Raw genomic sequence first — 17,647 nt, 5'->3', positions numbered from 1 at the left:
CTTTGGTCCATCTCCTTACAGTGATTTTGATGTGGGGACCTGTAGTAGGGAGTTCCAGTCTCCAAACAGAAACCAGCAACAAGTATCTTTAGAACTCTTCTTCAGGTGACATAATAAAAACAATAGATTGACATGTCCTGTGAGGAAGTATGTGAGATGTGCTTTATAGAAATATACAGATACAGAAGTACATATGTCACATGTGTGCAGCTCAGTGAGTGGGTCTGTGCACTGTCACCTGGATCACGAGACAGAATTCCTTTACCTCCTTTGCCCTCTTCCTGTCAGTAACCTAGTTCTGACACTTAACAGCATAGAATAAATAATTGTGCCTCTTTCATGCTTTATAAGTGGAACACATACAGTATGTGCTCTTCTGTACCTTTTGCTCCACATTATGCTTGTGAGCTTCATGCATGCTCTATCTGCAGATGAAGGCCACTCCTTCTTAGACTTGTGCAATAGTTTACATGAATATACTACAATTTATGGATCCATTTTACTGCAGGTGACAGTGTAGGTGTTGGCTATTATGGACAGTGTTGCTGTGAATATTCTCACCATGTCTCTGGTTGGACATAGGGAGGTATCTCTGTTGGCATGTACCTAGGAGGGCAGTTATGAAGTCAGGGGACAAAAATGTCCATCTTTAATGGATCCTGCCAATGCAGTATTCCCAAGAGGTTGTACCTCTGTACCTCCTTACATTTAATAAAGTTCAAAATTCCCCTAAAAGATAGATATGATCATTCCCCCTCCCTTTTTGGAGGAACAAATAAAAACTCAATAGCCCAGAGTTAAATACTTACAGTAATGGGAGTCTGTCCAAAGCCCACAGAATTCCTCACCTCCCTGAACTCATTTCAATCTTGGGAGAGCTCATGCCTTGACCTCCCTTACTGGCTCTGGTTGCACCTTGGCAGATGTACTAAGGTAGAACTGAGTGTGGTGTGGTGTCAGGAGGGGTGTAGATTGGGAGAAGGAGCAAATTTCTGAGGCTGTCATATAAGAGCAAGCCTCCATCCACTTCGAAGACACACACACACACACACACACACACACAGAGAGAGAGAGAGAGAGAGAGAGAGAGAGAGAGAGATGCTCATATCCTATGTCTTTGCCCAAGTATGGGGACAAGTGGGTACATCAAGCTTTGGTAATTGGGTGGGCAGGACATGAATCTCAGGTTTCAGAGAGTTCTTCCAGATATGGATGGGGCCCTAGGTGATGAAAGTTTTTGTTGACTTCTCAGTGACAATACATTTGATGGTCCAACATTAGGAGTACATCAGTCAGGATTCTTGCTCAAAACCCAACTCAAATTTGCTTAAAAATCAAGAGTTTTGGTCATGTGTGACTAATTAGAACAAATTTTTTAAACAAATGAAGTTTGGCTCAGGTAAAGAAAGTCTTAGAATTCACTGGGCTTCTGTCGTGGCTGGATCTAAGTGTTAGGACCTCTAGGAATCTCTCTCTAGCCATCTCTAGGCTCTTATTTCTTCTTTGTTGTCTTCATTCCTAGACTAGATCTTCTCCTATAATAGCTGTTGTGCTTGTCATCAAGTCCGGACTTTCCTCTCATAATATGACGACATGATACAAAGAAAGAAGGCCCTTCTCCCAATAATTCCAGTAAAAGTCCCAATTTGATTCAGTTTGGGTCAAATCTAATCTATCTCCAGACAAATCACTGTGACCAGGAGAGTGGGGTGTTCTCGTTGGCTAAACTGGGTCATGTCACCCGTGATTGGGGTGACCTCACCTGAGTGACACAGACTGAGGTTACCATTTACCTGCCAAATGGGATGAAGGGTGGCAAAACCAATAGAGTCATTAGAGGGCTTTTTCAGTCCTGCTGGAGGGCAGAAGAGGGAAGCCCACAAGAAGATTCTAGAGGGAAAACTGGCAAGCCCATGCCTTCCCAGCCATTCCTGGCTCTAGATACAGCCCTGACTCGCTCTTGAGTCTATGTGACACTCAGCTAAAACTCCATGGCAGTTGGAAAAGGGAGAAAAGAAACTGGAAGGAGGGGCTGGGGAGGGCAAATGGCAGCCAGATCTTCTGAGCCATCCTGGTGGCAAATGGCCCACATGTCAGAGTTGTGTGAGCCCCCCCCTGCCTCCTGAGCAGCCGGATTGTGAGACATTTGCAAAGATGTTCACCCCACATAAAGAGTGTACTGATCCATAATTATGTAAATTAGTTGGCAATTAGATAATGTCACTCACTTTCCCTCTCTTGCTCGATTCCCACACAACAGATAAGTGTTTTGAGTTTCTGCACCAGTCGGGGGCCCTCTGTGGGGGCTCTGGGGCAAACCACTTGCACCCATGACTTCTTGCGCCCTTCTGTGGCTCAAGAGAGGGTGGAAGTTGGCTGAAAGGGTGAAGAAGGATCTCTGGCTCCCAGTGTCCCATTTCTTGAGCCTGGCATGCCCCACTGGATGGCTAAAGAAGGCTGAAGAATGACTGTTGGGGATGTTGGCTGGAGACCTGTGATAGTTAATGTAGGATCATCTCTACCTTTTGGCCATATTGGCAGTTTCCCAGAAGCTGTGGAAATACCCACAATCCAAGAAAGAAATTCAAAGTTTGGGGGGTGGGGGACAATGTGGATAGACCATAGGGTGTCAAGTCTAGCTAGACCAGTTCTGATTCTCCCATTCTTGAAAACAGATCCACCGTCATCTGTGGGCAGGAGAGCTTAATTTTCCTGTCAGCCTTTTTGATTCCTCCTGTTGCAGGTTGGGGGAACACTTGTGTCTCCAAGGTTGGTCTGCGCTGGAGAGGAAGGGAGAGAGTCTGAGGGGGAAGTTCACCTGGGCAGGATTGAGTGGCCACCCCCAAAGCTGGCTGGGTAAATTCCCATGACCCTCTTCCATGGGGGAGTGTTCCTGGGCAGAGTATGGTTTTAAATTTATGGGTTTCCCCAGACCACTGAGTAGGTACTGGTTTGTTCTTTGAGGTTATGGGGATTCAGGATTGCTGTGCTTGTGTATAGTGGGGTCATGTGGAGGCCTCAGGGTTGCTGGTTAGCTTCTGTTTTACTGTTCATGACAAGCCCCTGTGGCAAGCCCCTGGTGAGGCAGTTGCTTCCCCCAGACAGCCCTCCACCAAGCTGTCTGGTTCCAGAGCTGGGCTTTAGTGTATCTATAAATATACTGGTCTCCCTCCAGTATATTATAGATACAGTATAATATACTTTGTGACACCCTAAGGGTGAGAATGGTGTATTATTCTGCAGTAGTGCCTGGAATGAACTGGAGCTCTGTGAACAATTGGAGAGAGTTCCTCCTTTGACTTGGTTGGCATACCTTGCCTAACACAATGATCCCATGCTTAGAGATTTCATCTCTCCTGATCTTTCCCTGTGAACCTGCCTTCCACTCACTCCACTCCAATAGCACCAGCCTCCTGCAGATTCAACTTTTGGACTGGCTATGACTTCTGGAACATTCTTCCTAGATATTCACATGGTTAATTCCCATGCCCTCTTTCAGGTCTTTCCTTATACCTCACCTTCTTACAGACTGCGGTTTGTGGTGTTTGCCTATTTCCATGGTGTAAATCCCCCTAAGTAGTTGATCTCATGTTACCAAAGTGATATGAACCCGCAAACTTTTCTGAATTCTTAGAAGTGGGATTTCATAAGCCCATAGGGGTTGGCACCAGCATGCTCCTGTGTTCATGTTCCAGTTAAGTATCCCTATGCCACCAGAGATGCTTGTGACACAGGTACACTGCATGGATAAACCAGTCTACAAAACCAAGGCTTTCCTTATGATGGATTTAACCAGCTTTTGTTGATGGGGTTGGTTTGTTCCTGGGGAAGGGACAGAATCTTCCTCTTCAAAGCATGGGCAAATACCAGCTTTGTTGGTGTTATCATTATGAAACACTGCTGGGGACCAGGGTGAATTATCAAGCATGCCAAGTAATAACTTGGAAATTATACACACTGCTGTATCTGAACAGAAAACTCTCTACTTCTGCTTGATGGGCCAGTGTCTGCCCTCAGAAACCAAGTCACTAATGCATCTGAGTACTGGTGCGTTTCTAATCCTTGTATCCTACACATCACATACTCTAGGTCTGTGCATTTCTTGACTATTCAGTTGTTACCCATTCTCCAGTTTTCATAATTTCTTAAAGTATTGTGTTTTCATGTGGTACCCTCTCTCCACTGACATACACACACCCACCTACTCAGATATGCACTAACAACCTTCTTTCTACCCCTTGCCATTCCAGAAATTAAAAAAGGAAGCCTAGCATTTACTGATCACCTACTATGCATAAAATCTTTTGCTAAGATCTTCCCATATCTCCTCATGTAATCCTCCCTTCAATCATGAAAAGAGGCTGTAATCTTCTCCACTTTCAAATGTGAAAAATAGAATCTGAGATAAGACATTTTCTCAAAGTTCTACACTACAGGAACTAGAAATTAAACTCTGCCTTTTACATTATTTAACCTCAAAGCACATTTTTTCCCCTGTAAGAGCTTTTCTAATATTTAGAAACAGATGAGGCTTGTCATACTTACTGCTCACCTTCTAATTCATGGGCACTGATTTTTTGAAATACTTCTTTCAAAAATTTAAGGGCAGGAATCTATCTTAGGCCCACCCAAGCAGTGGATTGTCAAATTGAAAAAGTAAAAAAAAATCTTTAAAAAATGATGTATTTTAATAGGTGGATAAGTGAAAATTATGTGTATTTGAGTGTGTGAAATGTTAGCACTTAGGGATAAATTTTGGCTATGTGACTCTGTGGTATGAATATTATAAAATGTGCTGATATGGCTTTGGGGTTTAATACTACTTTTGCAGCCTAGTGATCCTTCTGAGTGGGGCTGGGGTCCTGCTGGGGCTGGGGAAGACCCAGGCCCTCCTTGATACAGGAGTCCCTGTCTTCTGGCCCTCACTCAGCTGGGAAATAGGATGCAGTCTTTTCCGACAACACATGTCCTAACTTTCCTCTCCTTCTCTCTTCTCCCCCTCCCCTTCTTCCATAGGTCTTTTCTCCGGAGTCCTGGGAGGTGGGTTATGGGCAGGCCTGCCCCTGGCTGGCACCATGTCGCCTGAGTCTGCTTGCGCCCTGCGCTGGGCCCGGCTCTTCCTGAGCACTCAGCTTCTCTCTGCTTCCCTTCCTGCGGCCCGCCACTGCTGAGGAGGTAGACCCTCAGGACTGCCCTTGGCATTTCTACCTTTCGCCCAGCTCACCTTGCTGCCTGCTCCTCCTCCATCACGGCACCGCTGACCTCAGCCCTGTCCCCGGCCTCCCTGGCTGGGGCTTTCGGGGGTCCATTGGGAGGATCTCGTTGCTGAAGGCTTCCTCCTGCACCGCGCCTTCTCCTCCTCAAATCAAGGCCTCCGGATCCACATGGATAGCTGAGATCTTGTCTTGGAGAAAGACACTCGTCCTCACCTTCCCACCCAGTGCCATTCTCTCCTGTCTATTTTCCTGCCTCTTTACTGGATTTCTTGCTCGTGCCCATCTGGGACCGTCTTGTTCTCTTTCCTCCTGCTTCTCCCTCTTGATATTTGTGTGTGTGCCTCCTTCCTCCTGTGTGTTCTCTCTTCCCACTCCTCTGTCTTGTCTGCCTCTCTCCCTTCCACCACCAAAGGGAGATCCTTCCCCTGTTCCTGGCCTGTGCTCCTCAGGGATCTGTGCCCACAGCCAGGATGAGCTTCACCCTCCACTCAGTTTTCTTCACCCTCAAGGCCAGCATCCTGCTGGGGTCCCTGCTGGGGCTCTGCTTGGGCCTGGAGTTCATGGGCCTCCCCAACCAGTGGGCCCGCTACCTCCGCTGGGACGCCAGCACGCGCAGTGATCTGAGCTTCCAGTTCAAGACCAACGTCTCCACGGGGCTGCTCCTCTACCTGGACGATGGTGGCGTCTGTGACTTCCTCTGCCTCTCCCTGGTGGATGGCCGCGTTCAGCTCCGCTTTAGCATGGACTGCGCTGAGACTGCCGTGCTGTCCAACAAGCAGGTGAACGACAGCAGCTGGCACTTCCTCATGGTGAGCCGCGATCGCCTGCGCACCGTGCTGGTGCTGGATGGCGAGGGCCAGTCTGGGGAGCTACAGCCCCAGCGGCCGTACATGGATGTGGTCAGTGACTTGTTCCTTGGTGGAGTCCCCGCTGACATTCGGCCTTCTGCCCTGACCCTTGATGGAGTACAGGCCATGCCCGGCTTCAAGGGATTAATCATGGATCTCAAATATGGCAACTCGGAGCCTCGGCTTCTGGGGAGCCAGGGTGTCCAGATGGAAGCCGAGGGACCCTGTGGTGAGCGTCCCTGTGAAAATGGAGGGATCTGCTTCCTCCTGGACGGCCACCCCACCTGTGACTGTTCTACCACTGGCTATGGTGGCACGCTGTGCTCAGAAGGTAAGGTCCTCTCCCCTCTCCATTCTTGATAGAGATCCACCCATTGGAGTGAGTGAGGGCCCAGGTGCATGATAGAAGTGAGTTCTATGTTCAAGTGCATCTTAAGCTGCCTGTTAAAAGAGAATTGGGCCCTGAGGAGGCAGAGGAAATCCTTTGCTTGCTCTCAATGGAAAAATCTATCAGATCTCAGCTGGAGGAGAATCCTGGCCACTCAACCAGAGGCTGTGTACTCAACTCAAAGGGCTACATGGAGAAGACTGAAGAGTCCTCTCCAGCTTGGCTCCTTCTGCTGCAGCTTGGCTCCTTCTGCTGCAGCATGGTTGAGCAGGATCAACACTAAACAAGAAATTAGATAAAAATTGGCAAAGTGGTTGTCTCTGTCCTCATGACCCTTTAAGACTTGGGTGCTTGGGGATTATGACCCCCAGCATAAGGAATGCCTGTGCAGAGAATGAGGGCAGATGGATTGCAGGGTCCTTGGGCAGCCCTGTTATAAACCCAACCCTTCTGTCACACCCTCAAGCTTGCGGGGGGGGGGTGGGGGGTGGGGTGGGGGGGGTATCTAGAAGGTTGTGAAGCCTTTCTCCCTTCTTATTCTAATAATGAGGATTTTTCACATGAGGACTTTGGATGTGGTTCCCTTTCCTGTCCTATCCACATTCCAAGAACAGTGCGGACAGGCACTGAAATTGACTGGATCCTTGTTTAACCAAGCCCTGCAAGCTTCTCCAGCATAGTTTGGAGCACCCTTCAAGTTCAGCTACCACTTCCCAGGGAGTAGGAGGGACGACGCTGCACAAGGGTAGGCTGCACTTGCCTTGTGCACTAAATTCTTTTGGGAATCAGATCTGGGAGAAGTGGCCCAGACTTTAATTTGACAAATGCTCAAAATACAAATTCCTAGACTCACCACCCACTTAGATTTAGGTAAGAGGGACCATCAAGGTGACCAAGTGTGTGGAAACTGATCAGACAGATATGTGTCTGGGGAGACTAGGAACTTGCCTTTCTCCTGTCCTTCCTGAGTTAAGCCTTGAATTCTCCTGGAGATGTTTTGTGTTGCCATCCGATGCTGGTCTCTTCATGGAGGTGGCAGCATGTTCTAGGGCAGGACAGTGGTCCCCAACCTTGGTTGCACTTTAGGATCACCTGGGAGAATTTAAAAACATCCAGGCTCTACCTAGGCTCACTTAGATTCCCAGGGGTAGAAATCCAAGCATCTATATACTTTTATATCTTCCCATGACTCTAGTATGCAATCAAGGGTAAGAACCAGCTGGTACAAGGTACAGGGAGGTTGAGGATGTGGTCAGGTGAGTGACTTGCTCCTAATTTTCAAGATCTCTTCATTCAGGTAAGGCCCCTCCGCCCTGGGGTTTTTGAGTAAGATTATGTTTACAAGGGTTTCTTAAACATTTCGGAAACAGCCCAAATCCTAAAGCAAGTTATGATTGATATGAATTTTAGGTACCAGTAGCTATTTAAAAATATTTAAAAAAATCAAAGTTTCTTCTGCAGGTGGTACATGCTGGATACTGGGACACATGGAGGTTTTCTTGGAAGCTGCATTTGGAGGTCATGCCTGAGTTGTTGCTGGAATGTTCCCTGAGGCTCACTTCTTTCCTGTACTACTGGGTTGGGCATCATATCTCCCTTTCTATGGGTGGGCTGTCCAAGAGGAAGATGCCAGACAGATACATTGTCCTTCTAGGGCTTCTCTTCACCCTTACTGAACTCATCAGGGAAAAGGTGGGCAAGAGGGGTAGAGAGAACCCCAATCCACAAAAATAACTTGGGGAATGTGATCATTGAAATGCTTTTCACAAGCAGGTGCCTTCTGGAGCTGACCAATGTTCCAGAGCTTCTTGTTTTTGGAAAAAGTTCTGCCTGAAGACGCTGACATGATCACTTGTTTTCTCATTTGCCCAAAGGATCTGTTTTGTTCTCAGAACGTGCATTGGAAGCTGGCATTCTTCCTTTCTAGGGACCAGGGTGTTTGCAAGTGTGTTGTTAACTTGCTGATTATCCCTGATTGCATTTTTTTGTGTTTAAAAAGAACTCATTTCCTCTGGGCAGGTTTGGATCAGCACTTTCCTGCAGAAAGAATCTCTATACTGTATATGTATACAATTTGCCTTTTCTCTCTTATTTATTTTTGTATGTGTGTGTTTTCCAGTCTCCAGTGGAATTTCTTCAGAAGAGATCATATGCAGTAATTGTTAAATAGCTGAATGCAATATGTGTATTTTAATAATTGTTCTTTCTACAAGGTTCAGATCACATCTTGGCCATGGATTGATAACTCTTATTTGTTGAAGGCAAACACACAACATTAATTATTTGTTCTCCTGATGCATACATGGAATAAATAAACTGTTTAACAGTAACATTTGGCCAGCCTGGAACAGAACCGTACAAAGGTTGAGGCAGGGATGGGTGGTGGGGGAAGAAACAGAATTTACTGTTGATAACTTGGAGTCCGATGATCCCAGTAATTGTCATAATAGTTAATCAATCACAAAAACGCATCACAGCGATTAGAAAATACCCACTGCCTCCACACATAGTTAATTTTTAGAGGAAGCAAAAAATTTCACCTGTGAAATATTAAGGGCAAAATCGTAGCAGCTGCTCAGTGTCAAGAAGTTCTGCATAAAACAAGACAAATAGCCGAAACAAATGCCTGCCCATTTTCCAATGGGAAATGAGATTGTAGCCATCCCTGTCCCCCTTAAATTGCACAAGGCAGAGAACTGAAACCGGAGGATGTATCCCCAGCGGTGAATATTATGTATCAAGTACCTGATCATCCCAACTTGCGGGATGGACCCTGCCATTTGATGGTGTGAGGGCTTGCACCTGGCATGGAAGATTTTTTAATGGCTTGGTGCTTTGGCAGTTCCAAGAATAGGGAGGGCTGAGGTTCTTGCCCCATCACACGGACATGGTCAGGACCTGTTGGAGTCACCCTTTATGGTCCATTAGCTAGTAACATGCCTGGGATGTTGCTGTGGCCTGTCTGGCTCTCCATGCCTTGATGGCTCCAAAATGTCCCCATGATGCACCCCAGGAAGAGTGCACAGAGAGACCCATCTCCTGTAGTGCTGCTTTGGACTATGCTGATTCCCTGTTGGGAAGACACAAGATATTGCTGTGGGAGATCTGGGCCCAGGGTAAGAGCTAAAGGATGCAGTATGTTCCCTTTCATTAGGTGTGCAATGGGCACACCTATTAGTCCTGGCCACCCACTGAATTCTGCACAGCTTCCTTGAGAAATCTTCATTCCAAGGCTCCCACCCCAATTAATAGTAACACTGAACATTATGGCATATGATGGATAGACGGAGAAGAGGTCCCAGATTTTTACCTGACAAATAAATACTTTGGTGTGCAACCAGTAGTGATCTTGGAGGACTGAAGTGTAGAAAAGTCAAAATGATTTTAAAAAATAATGCATAACTGGTTTGGAATATAGTCAATCAACAGCACAGCATGTTCACCTGGCTTTTTGTTTAGCTTATTCCTGTAATGGTAGCCTCCAGGCTGGAGAAGGGGTAGCCTCAGCTCCTTCAGGGAACAGCCTCTTCATGGGAAAGGGTTTGCCATTAACTTGAATTGAGTTTGAATTCGATTATTTTTTTTAAACATTCTTCGTTATGAATGTGCATGTATTGAATTTCTCAACACCCTTATGGTTGTGAAGCATTGATTCACTGCCAAGGTATATAAATTTCAGTACCAGTTTCCCTGAAGAGTCCATTTAACACAGAGTCAGGATGTTGCAGGGAGAGAGTAGAGCCAGGGAAAGGGAGAAGTCTCCATGAGTCCATCTCCGCTCCTGATCCTCATGACACAGGCCTACCTGTGTCACATAGCATTTGTATGACCAAAGTTTGGGATAAATTTAGTGAAATGTCCTATTCCACTGGCAAAGACAAAGTGGGTTCTGTGTCTGCTGCCTTCTCCTCCTGACTTGGGTAGCTGCCCAGACCAGAAAATGCTTGTCTTGAGTCTCAGCCATTGTTTTCAGTTGTCGGGATCCTGTGGTGAGGTACAGTGGAGGGTGGTGTCCATAGGGACCAGAGCCTTTTACAAGGGCACCATGGTGAGATATCCACTAGTGACCATCCCCCATCCCTCTTGCTACCTGAAGCTGACATCCTACTGAGGTTGTTTGATGTCTTCATGCCTCTGTGTGGCCTTCAAAATGAACTTAAGCTACTTTTCTTTTTTTGAGAATGGAGTGACTCTTCCCCCATCTCTCAAAGCCAGAATGAGGATGGGATGGCGTATACCCAGCAGAGACTGCTTATCCCTGAGCATTTGCTGAGGTCCAGAGATATCAGTTGAGTTACCAGTTGGGGGCACTTGAGTAAAAACAGTCGTGTCCCCTCCTTCTCCCCATTGCACACCCTGCTGACATTGTCACATGGCATTGTTCCTAATCTGTGTCAGCTATGAATGGCCTTGGATGGATGGGGACCACAGGGGAGTGGTGAGTAATCAGAGGGGAAAGGAGAATTCCTTTCTGAATGCCTCTCCCTGGGATGGAGCAGGTAGCACAGAGGTAAGGTCTTAAAACGTACACAAAGGAGGGACCTGCTCCCCGCCTAGCCTAGCATTCAGACTATAGATGGGATCAGCCCCGGCTCTCCACCAGCCCAGCCAGCCAGCAGGGGCTGTCGCTAAACGGAGCCTGAATAGGGGTCTGATTGCTCCTTTTTCCTCCTCCCCTCCTGATTACCAAGTGAGATTTCCTGGGTATGCTGTATGCTAAATGCTGAACAGCCGCCTGCCACTTGCTCCAATTATCCCTCTTTTAACTGCTGAGGGAAGAACAATTTTTCTAATCTCCCCCCCTCCTATAACATCTCTGCCTTCTTTAAAGAAATAAGACCCTTTTTCCTTGTTCTCCCTTCAGTGGGGCGAGCACAGCCTCTTCCATGACTGCACACCAGCTGTGAGCTGCAAAGGGGGTGGGCAGTGGGTACCGCTCTGGTCCAGATTCAGGAAGGTTGAGGGTCAGGCAGGCTTTTTGCCAGGAGCCTTGGAGTGGCGGGGGAACTCACATTTGCATTTGGTAATGAGCTATCCCGGGCCCAGCACTGGGGGCTAATTATTTTCAAGGCCCCTATCTCCCTTTGCAGGCTGCCCTGGAAAGATGGTTTCCAGTTCCTGGGGCAGCTGCCCATCAGCTGCGTCCTCTCCCTCCTTCACAAGGCAGAAGAAGTGGGCCATGAGCTGTGCTGGAGGGTGGGACTAGCCTGCCCTTCCTCACTCCTCCTATGCCCTGTACTCAGTGGCTCTGCAGTGGATTATAGCAGTGAGACTCTAGAAATGAGCTGGAGTGAGAGAGGCTTTGGGACAGGGCTCTGAAGGCTGTGTCCTTCCTTGGACAAAGTAGCAATGACATTACTGTCACCATTACTATTATTGACTATCACCAGGTGCCTGACACCTTGGTGCAGGCTTGTGTTTTGACTCATCTTGTCCTCACAAGACTCTCATGAGGTCAGTATCATGAACTAGCCCCATTTTGCAGATGAAGAAACTGACCAGCAGAGAAATTTGGAACTTGTACTAAATTTAACATAGTGGCCAAGAGTATGGCTGCTGGTAGGAAAATAATCTGTCCACCTCACAGATTACATGTCTTTGCAGCAGGTTTTTGAAGCTTTGGTATCTTCATTCATGATAATGATAATAATAACAGCAGCAGCTAATAATCAACATTTGCTCAATACTAACTGCTTTGCATTTATAACCCTTAACCACTCTGGACACACTATTACTTAAGGAGATAAGGAGATGCAGGGACCAGAGGTGAAATAACTTGTCTAAGATCACACAGTTAATAAGAGGCAAAACTGGAGGTTCTATCTGGGCAGTCTGTCTTGAGAGTCTACATTTTTTTTAAAAATATTTTTTTGGTTGTAGATAGACACAATACCTTTATTTTATTTGTTTATTTTTATATGGTGCCGGGGGTCAAACCCTGTGCCTCAGTCATGCTAGGCAAGCGCTGTACTCCTGAGCAACAACCCCAGCCTGAGAGTCCACATTTTTAACCACTACATTATCTGGCCTTTCCGTAAAGTAAGAAATTTGACCTGGAGCGAGATGAGACGTATAAAGTGGTCTGCATAGTCTCTGGGAAAGAGCAGGTTCTCACTCTGGGCTCTTGGTCCCAGGTAAGAATGGACTATTTGGTTTCACAGAAGATTTGCTGCTTCCCTTTGAGCTACCCTATCACACCTTTTTCTTTTAGCCCAGTTTGAAAGGTGCAGAAGAAAAAGGAGGTGTATCTCAGGAGGGTATAAAAGCCATGTCGCTGCTGTTTTTCTCCTGCCCAAGAGCGTGAGATAGCTGACAATGGTTGTGACAGGCTGTATTCACAGCTCTTCGCCCTGCAGACATAGTGCCTGGTCCCTGCAGTAACCCAGCATGGCAGGTACGGCAGGCTTTACCACCCCACTGAAGGGGTGAGGTGACAGATCCGATCCAAAAAATGCCGCTGACCTGGTTGTGGTTATGGGGCATGAGGGCAAGCTTTGGTGCTGGGTGTTGGGCAGGCATCTCTGGGACTCTAAAGCTCAGACCCCCAACATGGCAATTTACTGCTGCTTTTTGTTCCCTTCATTAACACAAATGGCCCTGTGTCTCTCCATCGTGAAATGGAGCATTGCCTCCCTGGATGTGGATGATAAGCGAAATGTCAAACCCCTGGTGCAGGAGGTTATCAGCTGGCCAGTCCCAGGAGACTTGCTCCTCCTGGTCAGAGTGAGAGAGGATGTTGAGAGGAAATGAAAATGAATGAGTACTCCATTCCCACCCTCAAGACCCTGGTTTGCAGTGAAGTGACGGGGGACTGGACTCAGGGGCCCAGGGGCAGTCAGAGCCTGGCTGCAGCGCACTGAGCATCGCTGGATGGGAGGGGCTCTTCAGACTTACCTTTGGTTTCCCAGGTACCAGAAGATGCCCAGCATCTCACTCAGGGTTGGTAGTAGAAGATGGATTCCCAAACGGGTCCGCCAGGCTTTCTCTGGCTCTCTTGCTACTTTCTCTTCAGACCTAACAACACCAAATTTTCGTTCCCTGTTTTTTTCTTCTTTTTTCCTTCGTGTGTGCGAGGATGAGCTGATAACAGAGGTGGATTCACCCTGAAACTAACCCTTTTGTGTATTCTCACTGGCACTGGCCCTTTCCAAGGCCCTGTACCTAATTATGCATTTGTGATATTATGTTTCTTAAGGCCCCCCCGCCCCCACCCTGTGGATCCACCTCTGTCTTCACACGTTGCTTTCTGGTGACAGCAATGTTGATCCGGGTGTAGATGTGATTCCCTCCACCCATGACCCTTCATCACAGACACAATTGCCATGACTTAACCCTCAGAGGTGGAAGAGTCGTGGCTAGGGAGCGTGGGATTATCTGGAGCACATAGGAAGTTCACTTTGGAAGGTGTGGTGGGAGGAGAAACAGGAAATATCCAGTGGGGAAAGGCAGAAACATTTGGAAATATTTGCTGAAGATTTAGAGGAATGAATTGGTATTTAAACAGAGAAATACCTCTGCTCATCACCCTGAGGTTTTCCATCTGAAGTGGCCATGTTTGGTCTGCTTGATCCATGGTGGCTGGGAGTTGCTGTGGGTGACAGGCTGTGGCTGGCAGGGGAGAAGGACAAGCACGGCTCTCTAGGACGCTCTGTTTGATCTCTTTGGGAAGTAACATCACTGGTGGGTTGTCATGACTGTTGTCCAGAAATGGGTATCTTCCAGTGACCCATTTAAAAGCAATATGCCCCCCACCCTTTAAATGTGTCATTGTCTATATTTGCTCTCAGACCTTGATCGCTGTTCACAATGTTCCTAAACAATGCATTTTCCAGTTGTCTTTTCTCATAAATCCAGGAACCAGTAGTTTTAAAGACATATTGACCCCAGAGTCATCCTGCTGAACTACCCAGCTGCCCTCTGTGACAGGCCTTGATTTGCATCCAGTCCTAGGAATGGTGAATGCTTTCTACTTTCTTGGGGACAAACCCTGCAGTGTGTTAGGTATAGAGAACCTAAATGGGGTGGAGGTAGAGAAAGATGGGGACATGAACTGTAGGCCATGGGGAGCTCCTGGGTCACATCTCTGAGTTGTGAATACCTTTAGGATCCTTTTGGTTTGACCAGGGTTCTTATTTTAGTATGGTATCTTTGTAGCTATGGAAATGTTTCTGGGAGTTTTTCCTTCAAGTTTTTCCAATAAGATGCTCTTCATCCCCTCCTCTCCTGACATTTTTGCCTCTCACCTACCTACACTGGTGCATTAAGCACAATTCTTAACCTCTCCTGCAGGTCTGATTGGAAATGTGTTGCCTACAGCCCCTGAAGAAGAGAGAGGAGTGCAGTGAGTGAGTGTTCAGCTTATTTATTTAGTAAGTTGCTGTCAAATAAAAAAAATGAGGACCTTTGCTTGTGAGGAGAGAGAAGACAGAAAGCAAAGCCAAAATCACTCATTTGTGAACCAAAACAGTGGGAAAAAGCCTGGGCAGGCTGAGAGGTCACCAAACACTCATGGCTGCTTCTTTCCATCTCATTTTCTTTGGTTTCTCCCCTCTCCTGATGGAGCCCTGTTTCTTGCATGGTTAGTCATGGAGGTCGAAGGGACCAGGGAGGAGGAGGCTTGGAGGGCATTGGGCCTCTGACCCATGAGATCCCTGGGAGATGGACCCTTCCACAGCCTATTTGCTCCACCTGGGTCAGGAAAGGCAGGCTGGAGTTTAGGCAGAGGTAATGGCACGTAGCACGGGGTTCTGTGAGTTTCTGCTTAGTTTTATAGAGACATGCTGGAATTCGAGGGGACTCTGGGCTGCAGAAGTAATCTGTGAGGGATGAAGCACAGATCCTGTGACCTTCATAGAGGATGCTAGCAGATTTGTATAGCCTTCTAGCTGTGGCTTTGCCCTGTGCAGTGCTCTGAAAACCACGGTACCTTGTAGAGAATCATGGGACAAGTTTAGGAAGGACTTTAAAGGTCATTGGCTCTAACTACTTGTTTCTTATTCTCTTTTCTTCTGTGTAAGACCACCCTCCCACCTCCTATCCCCCGCCCCACAAAAAAAAAAAAAACCCATACAACTGGGTGGTTGTCCAGCGACTTGGTGCTTTTCAAGGCAGCCTAAAGTATCTCTGATCACTTCTGGGTATCAGGGGGCTCTTTCCTATTATCAGGTCAAAGTCTGTTTCCCAACTACTACTTCTTTGTTCGTCATTCTATTTAAAGCAAACTGACCTTTACAGTGAGCCATGTAGGTGAGGAGGATGGATGGGTGGGTGGGTGGGTCCTAATATTTCTGGATGATGCTTTGCAGAAATTAACCCTGTATCCAGGTAAAACTCATAATAAGTTTTCTAATATTGCACCAGCAGTACATACACCACTGAGTTATTTAGAATTAACTGCTTGTGATTAATCCTAAACAATGTGGGATGGATTTTGTGGGAACAGATTTTGATGTAAGCAGGTGATTCATACTCCAGTCATTTTGCTCCTGGGGAGTTTGCATCGTGGAGGAGTCATGGTTAACCCCATCTCTGGCATTATTGCTGTGCCTCATGTCATCCCCCTAAGATGCTCCATCTTCCTCCCTTCTTGGATAGGATTTGCATCTCTGAAATTCCAAGAAGCCCTCTGGGAATCCCAAATCATTTTACAATAAGACGAGAAGTTCTGGAATACACTGGAGTAGAGGGAAGGGGAATTGGATCGGGCTTGTTTGACAAGCCCAACCTGGTAGTCAAGGTCATACATGCCAACAGAAAATGAAGATTTTGCTAAAAAGCCTAGCGGGTTGTTCTATTTAAAAAAAAAAAAAATGATAAGGGCACGAGATGAAGCAGTATTGAGTAGTTGCTCCTGGAAACTGGCCTTGGAAGCATAAGCCCTATTCCGAAATGCTTCCTCCTCTGCCAGGTTGCCCAGGGTGCCCCGTGTTTTTGGCATTGTTGGAAGAAGTCTTTCAGGGAAAGGGCTTAGGCAGGGCTAGAAGGTGTTGCTCTGGCATAGACTGGAAACCCACCAAGCAAATCCCCTTCTGTACCCTAAAGGGGATGAGACTAGTCTTGGCTCTTGGCCATCTCTCCATTGGCCATCGTTTTTCTGCTATAGTGCAGCAAAGAAAATGGAACTCACCATTTAGTATTTTAAAATAGCTTACTTTTAAAAGAAAAGCCCACAGACAGCGTTTTGAGTTCAAGCAGTGAAGTGTACGTAGAGTCCACCACTTCTCATCTGTGGTCTCATTTTTCCATGCGCGTGCTGGGTAATGGGTGTGACCATCTCACACCCTCGCGTGGTAGTTGCCGCGGAGGCAGAGGATGGTGGGGTTTTAGTTGCTGTGGAAACTTTGCTGTTTGCTTAGCCTGATGTTGAATTTTCAGTCTCGCATTAATGCAGAGTGGAGCTATTTTTTCCTCATGTAGAATATATAACCAATGGCTACATTTTAATGTGTCTTTTGGCTTCTTTGGCTTTCCTTTCCTTAATGCAAGTTGCGATAGCTTAGCTGGGTTTTCCAATTCCTGTTGCAGAATGTATGTGAGAACTTACTCTTTTGGAAACGATAAAACAAAACCAAGGTGGGGCGGGGGACAGGGGGACCCTGTTTCCCTTTGCTGATTAATATATATACAGGCTTGTGTGTGAATATCATGCCTCTGACAGAAAGCAGGTGATCAGTAAATGTTTGTTGCTTTAATAAAGCACATTTTTTTGTGGGAGAGGGGTGTGTTCGTGTTTTATATGGGTACATATGTGTTCACATACATGTGTGCATGGGCCCACTAATGTGTGATGGAGAGATGCAGGTTTCTAGGAGTGTGAGCTCGAAAACATCCACTGAATCAGTTACTCAGTGAATTCAGAGATCACCTGGACCCCATTGGCCACCATTGGAAATGCCTTCTCTCTTTCAGTGGGAAAAGCAGTGCATTTACCGTGGAACAGCTTTTATTGAATCTATGTTAAGCACATTCACATTCCACTTGGTTTGATCTACTTGAGGATGAACTGGAAAGACTTTTTGTTGTTGTTCTTTACAAACCAATGGTTTCCTGTAACAATTATAGGCAGCAGCCAGCCTGGGACCATGTAAATGCTTGTGGAAGGCTGTTTGAGGCTGGCTCATTGTTGTCACCGGAGATGGAGAGGCTGCCTGTGCTCATGTAGATTCCCTGGAGGGATGAGGCTCACTGGGGACAGG

The 17,647-nt window shown here is 46.8% G+C and overlaps 1 protein-coding gene across 22 annotated transcripts in view; it reads left to right on the top strand.

Annotated features, from left to right (window-relative positions):
* Nucleotides 1-17,647, top strand: part of Nrxn3 (neurexin 3) — a 1,577,562-nt gene that overhangs the window by 59,907 nt on the left and 1,500,008 nt on the right. For all 22 annotated transcript variants that reach the window (XR_009226397.1, XR_009226396.1, XM_058577846.1 and 19 more), the window contains exon 2: nucleotides 5,017-6,395. Coding sequence is in view for 20 of the 22 variants with exons in the window: in XM_058577846.1 (XP_058433829.1) it covers nucleotides 5,687-6,395 (709 nt within the window). In the remaining 2 variants the exon portion in view is untranslated. The remainder of the gene's footprint in view (nucleotides 1-5,016; nucleotides 6,396-17,647) is intronic.

This window comes from Marmota monax, unplaced genomic scaffold (assembly GCF_021218885.2).
Source record: "Marmota monax isolate L192 unplaced genomic scaffold, Marmota_monax_Labrador192_F-V1.1 WCK01_AAM20220418_F8-fsc00017, whole genome shotgun sequence".
NCBI classification, from domain to species: Eukaryota; Metazoa; Chordata; class Mammalia; order Rodentia; family Sciuridae; genus Marmota; species Marmota monax.
The sequence above is the reverse complement of the archived record's forward strand: the minus strand, read 5'-3'. Positions and strand labels throughout refer to the sequence as shown.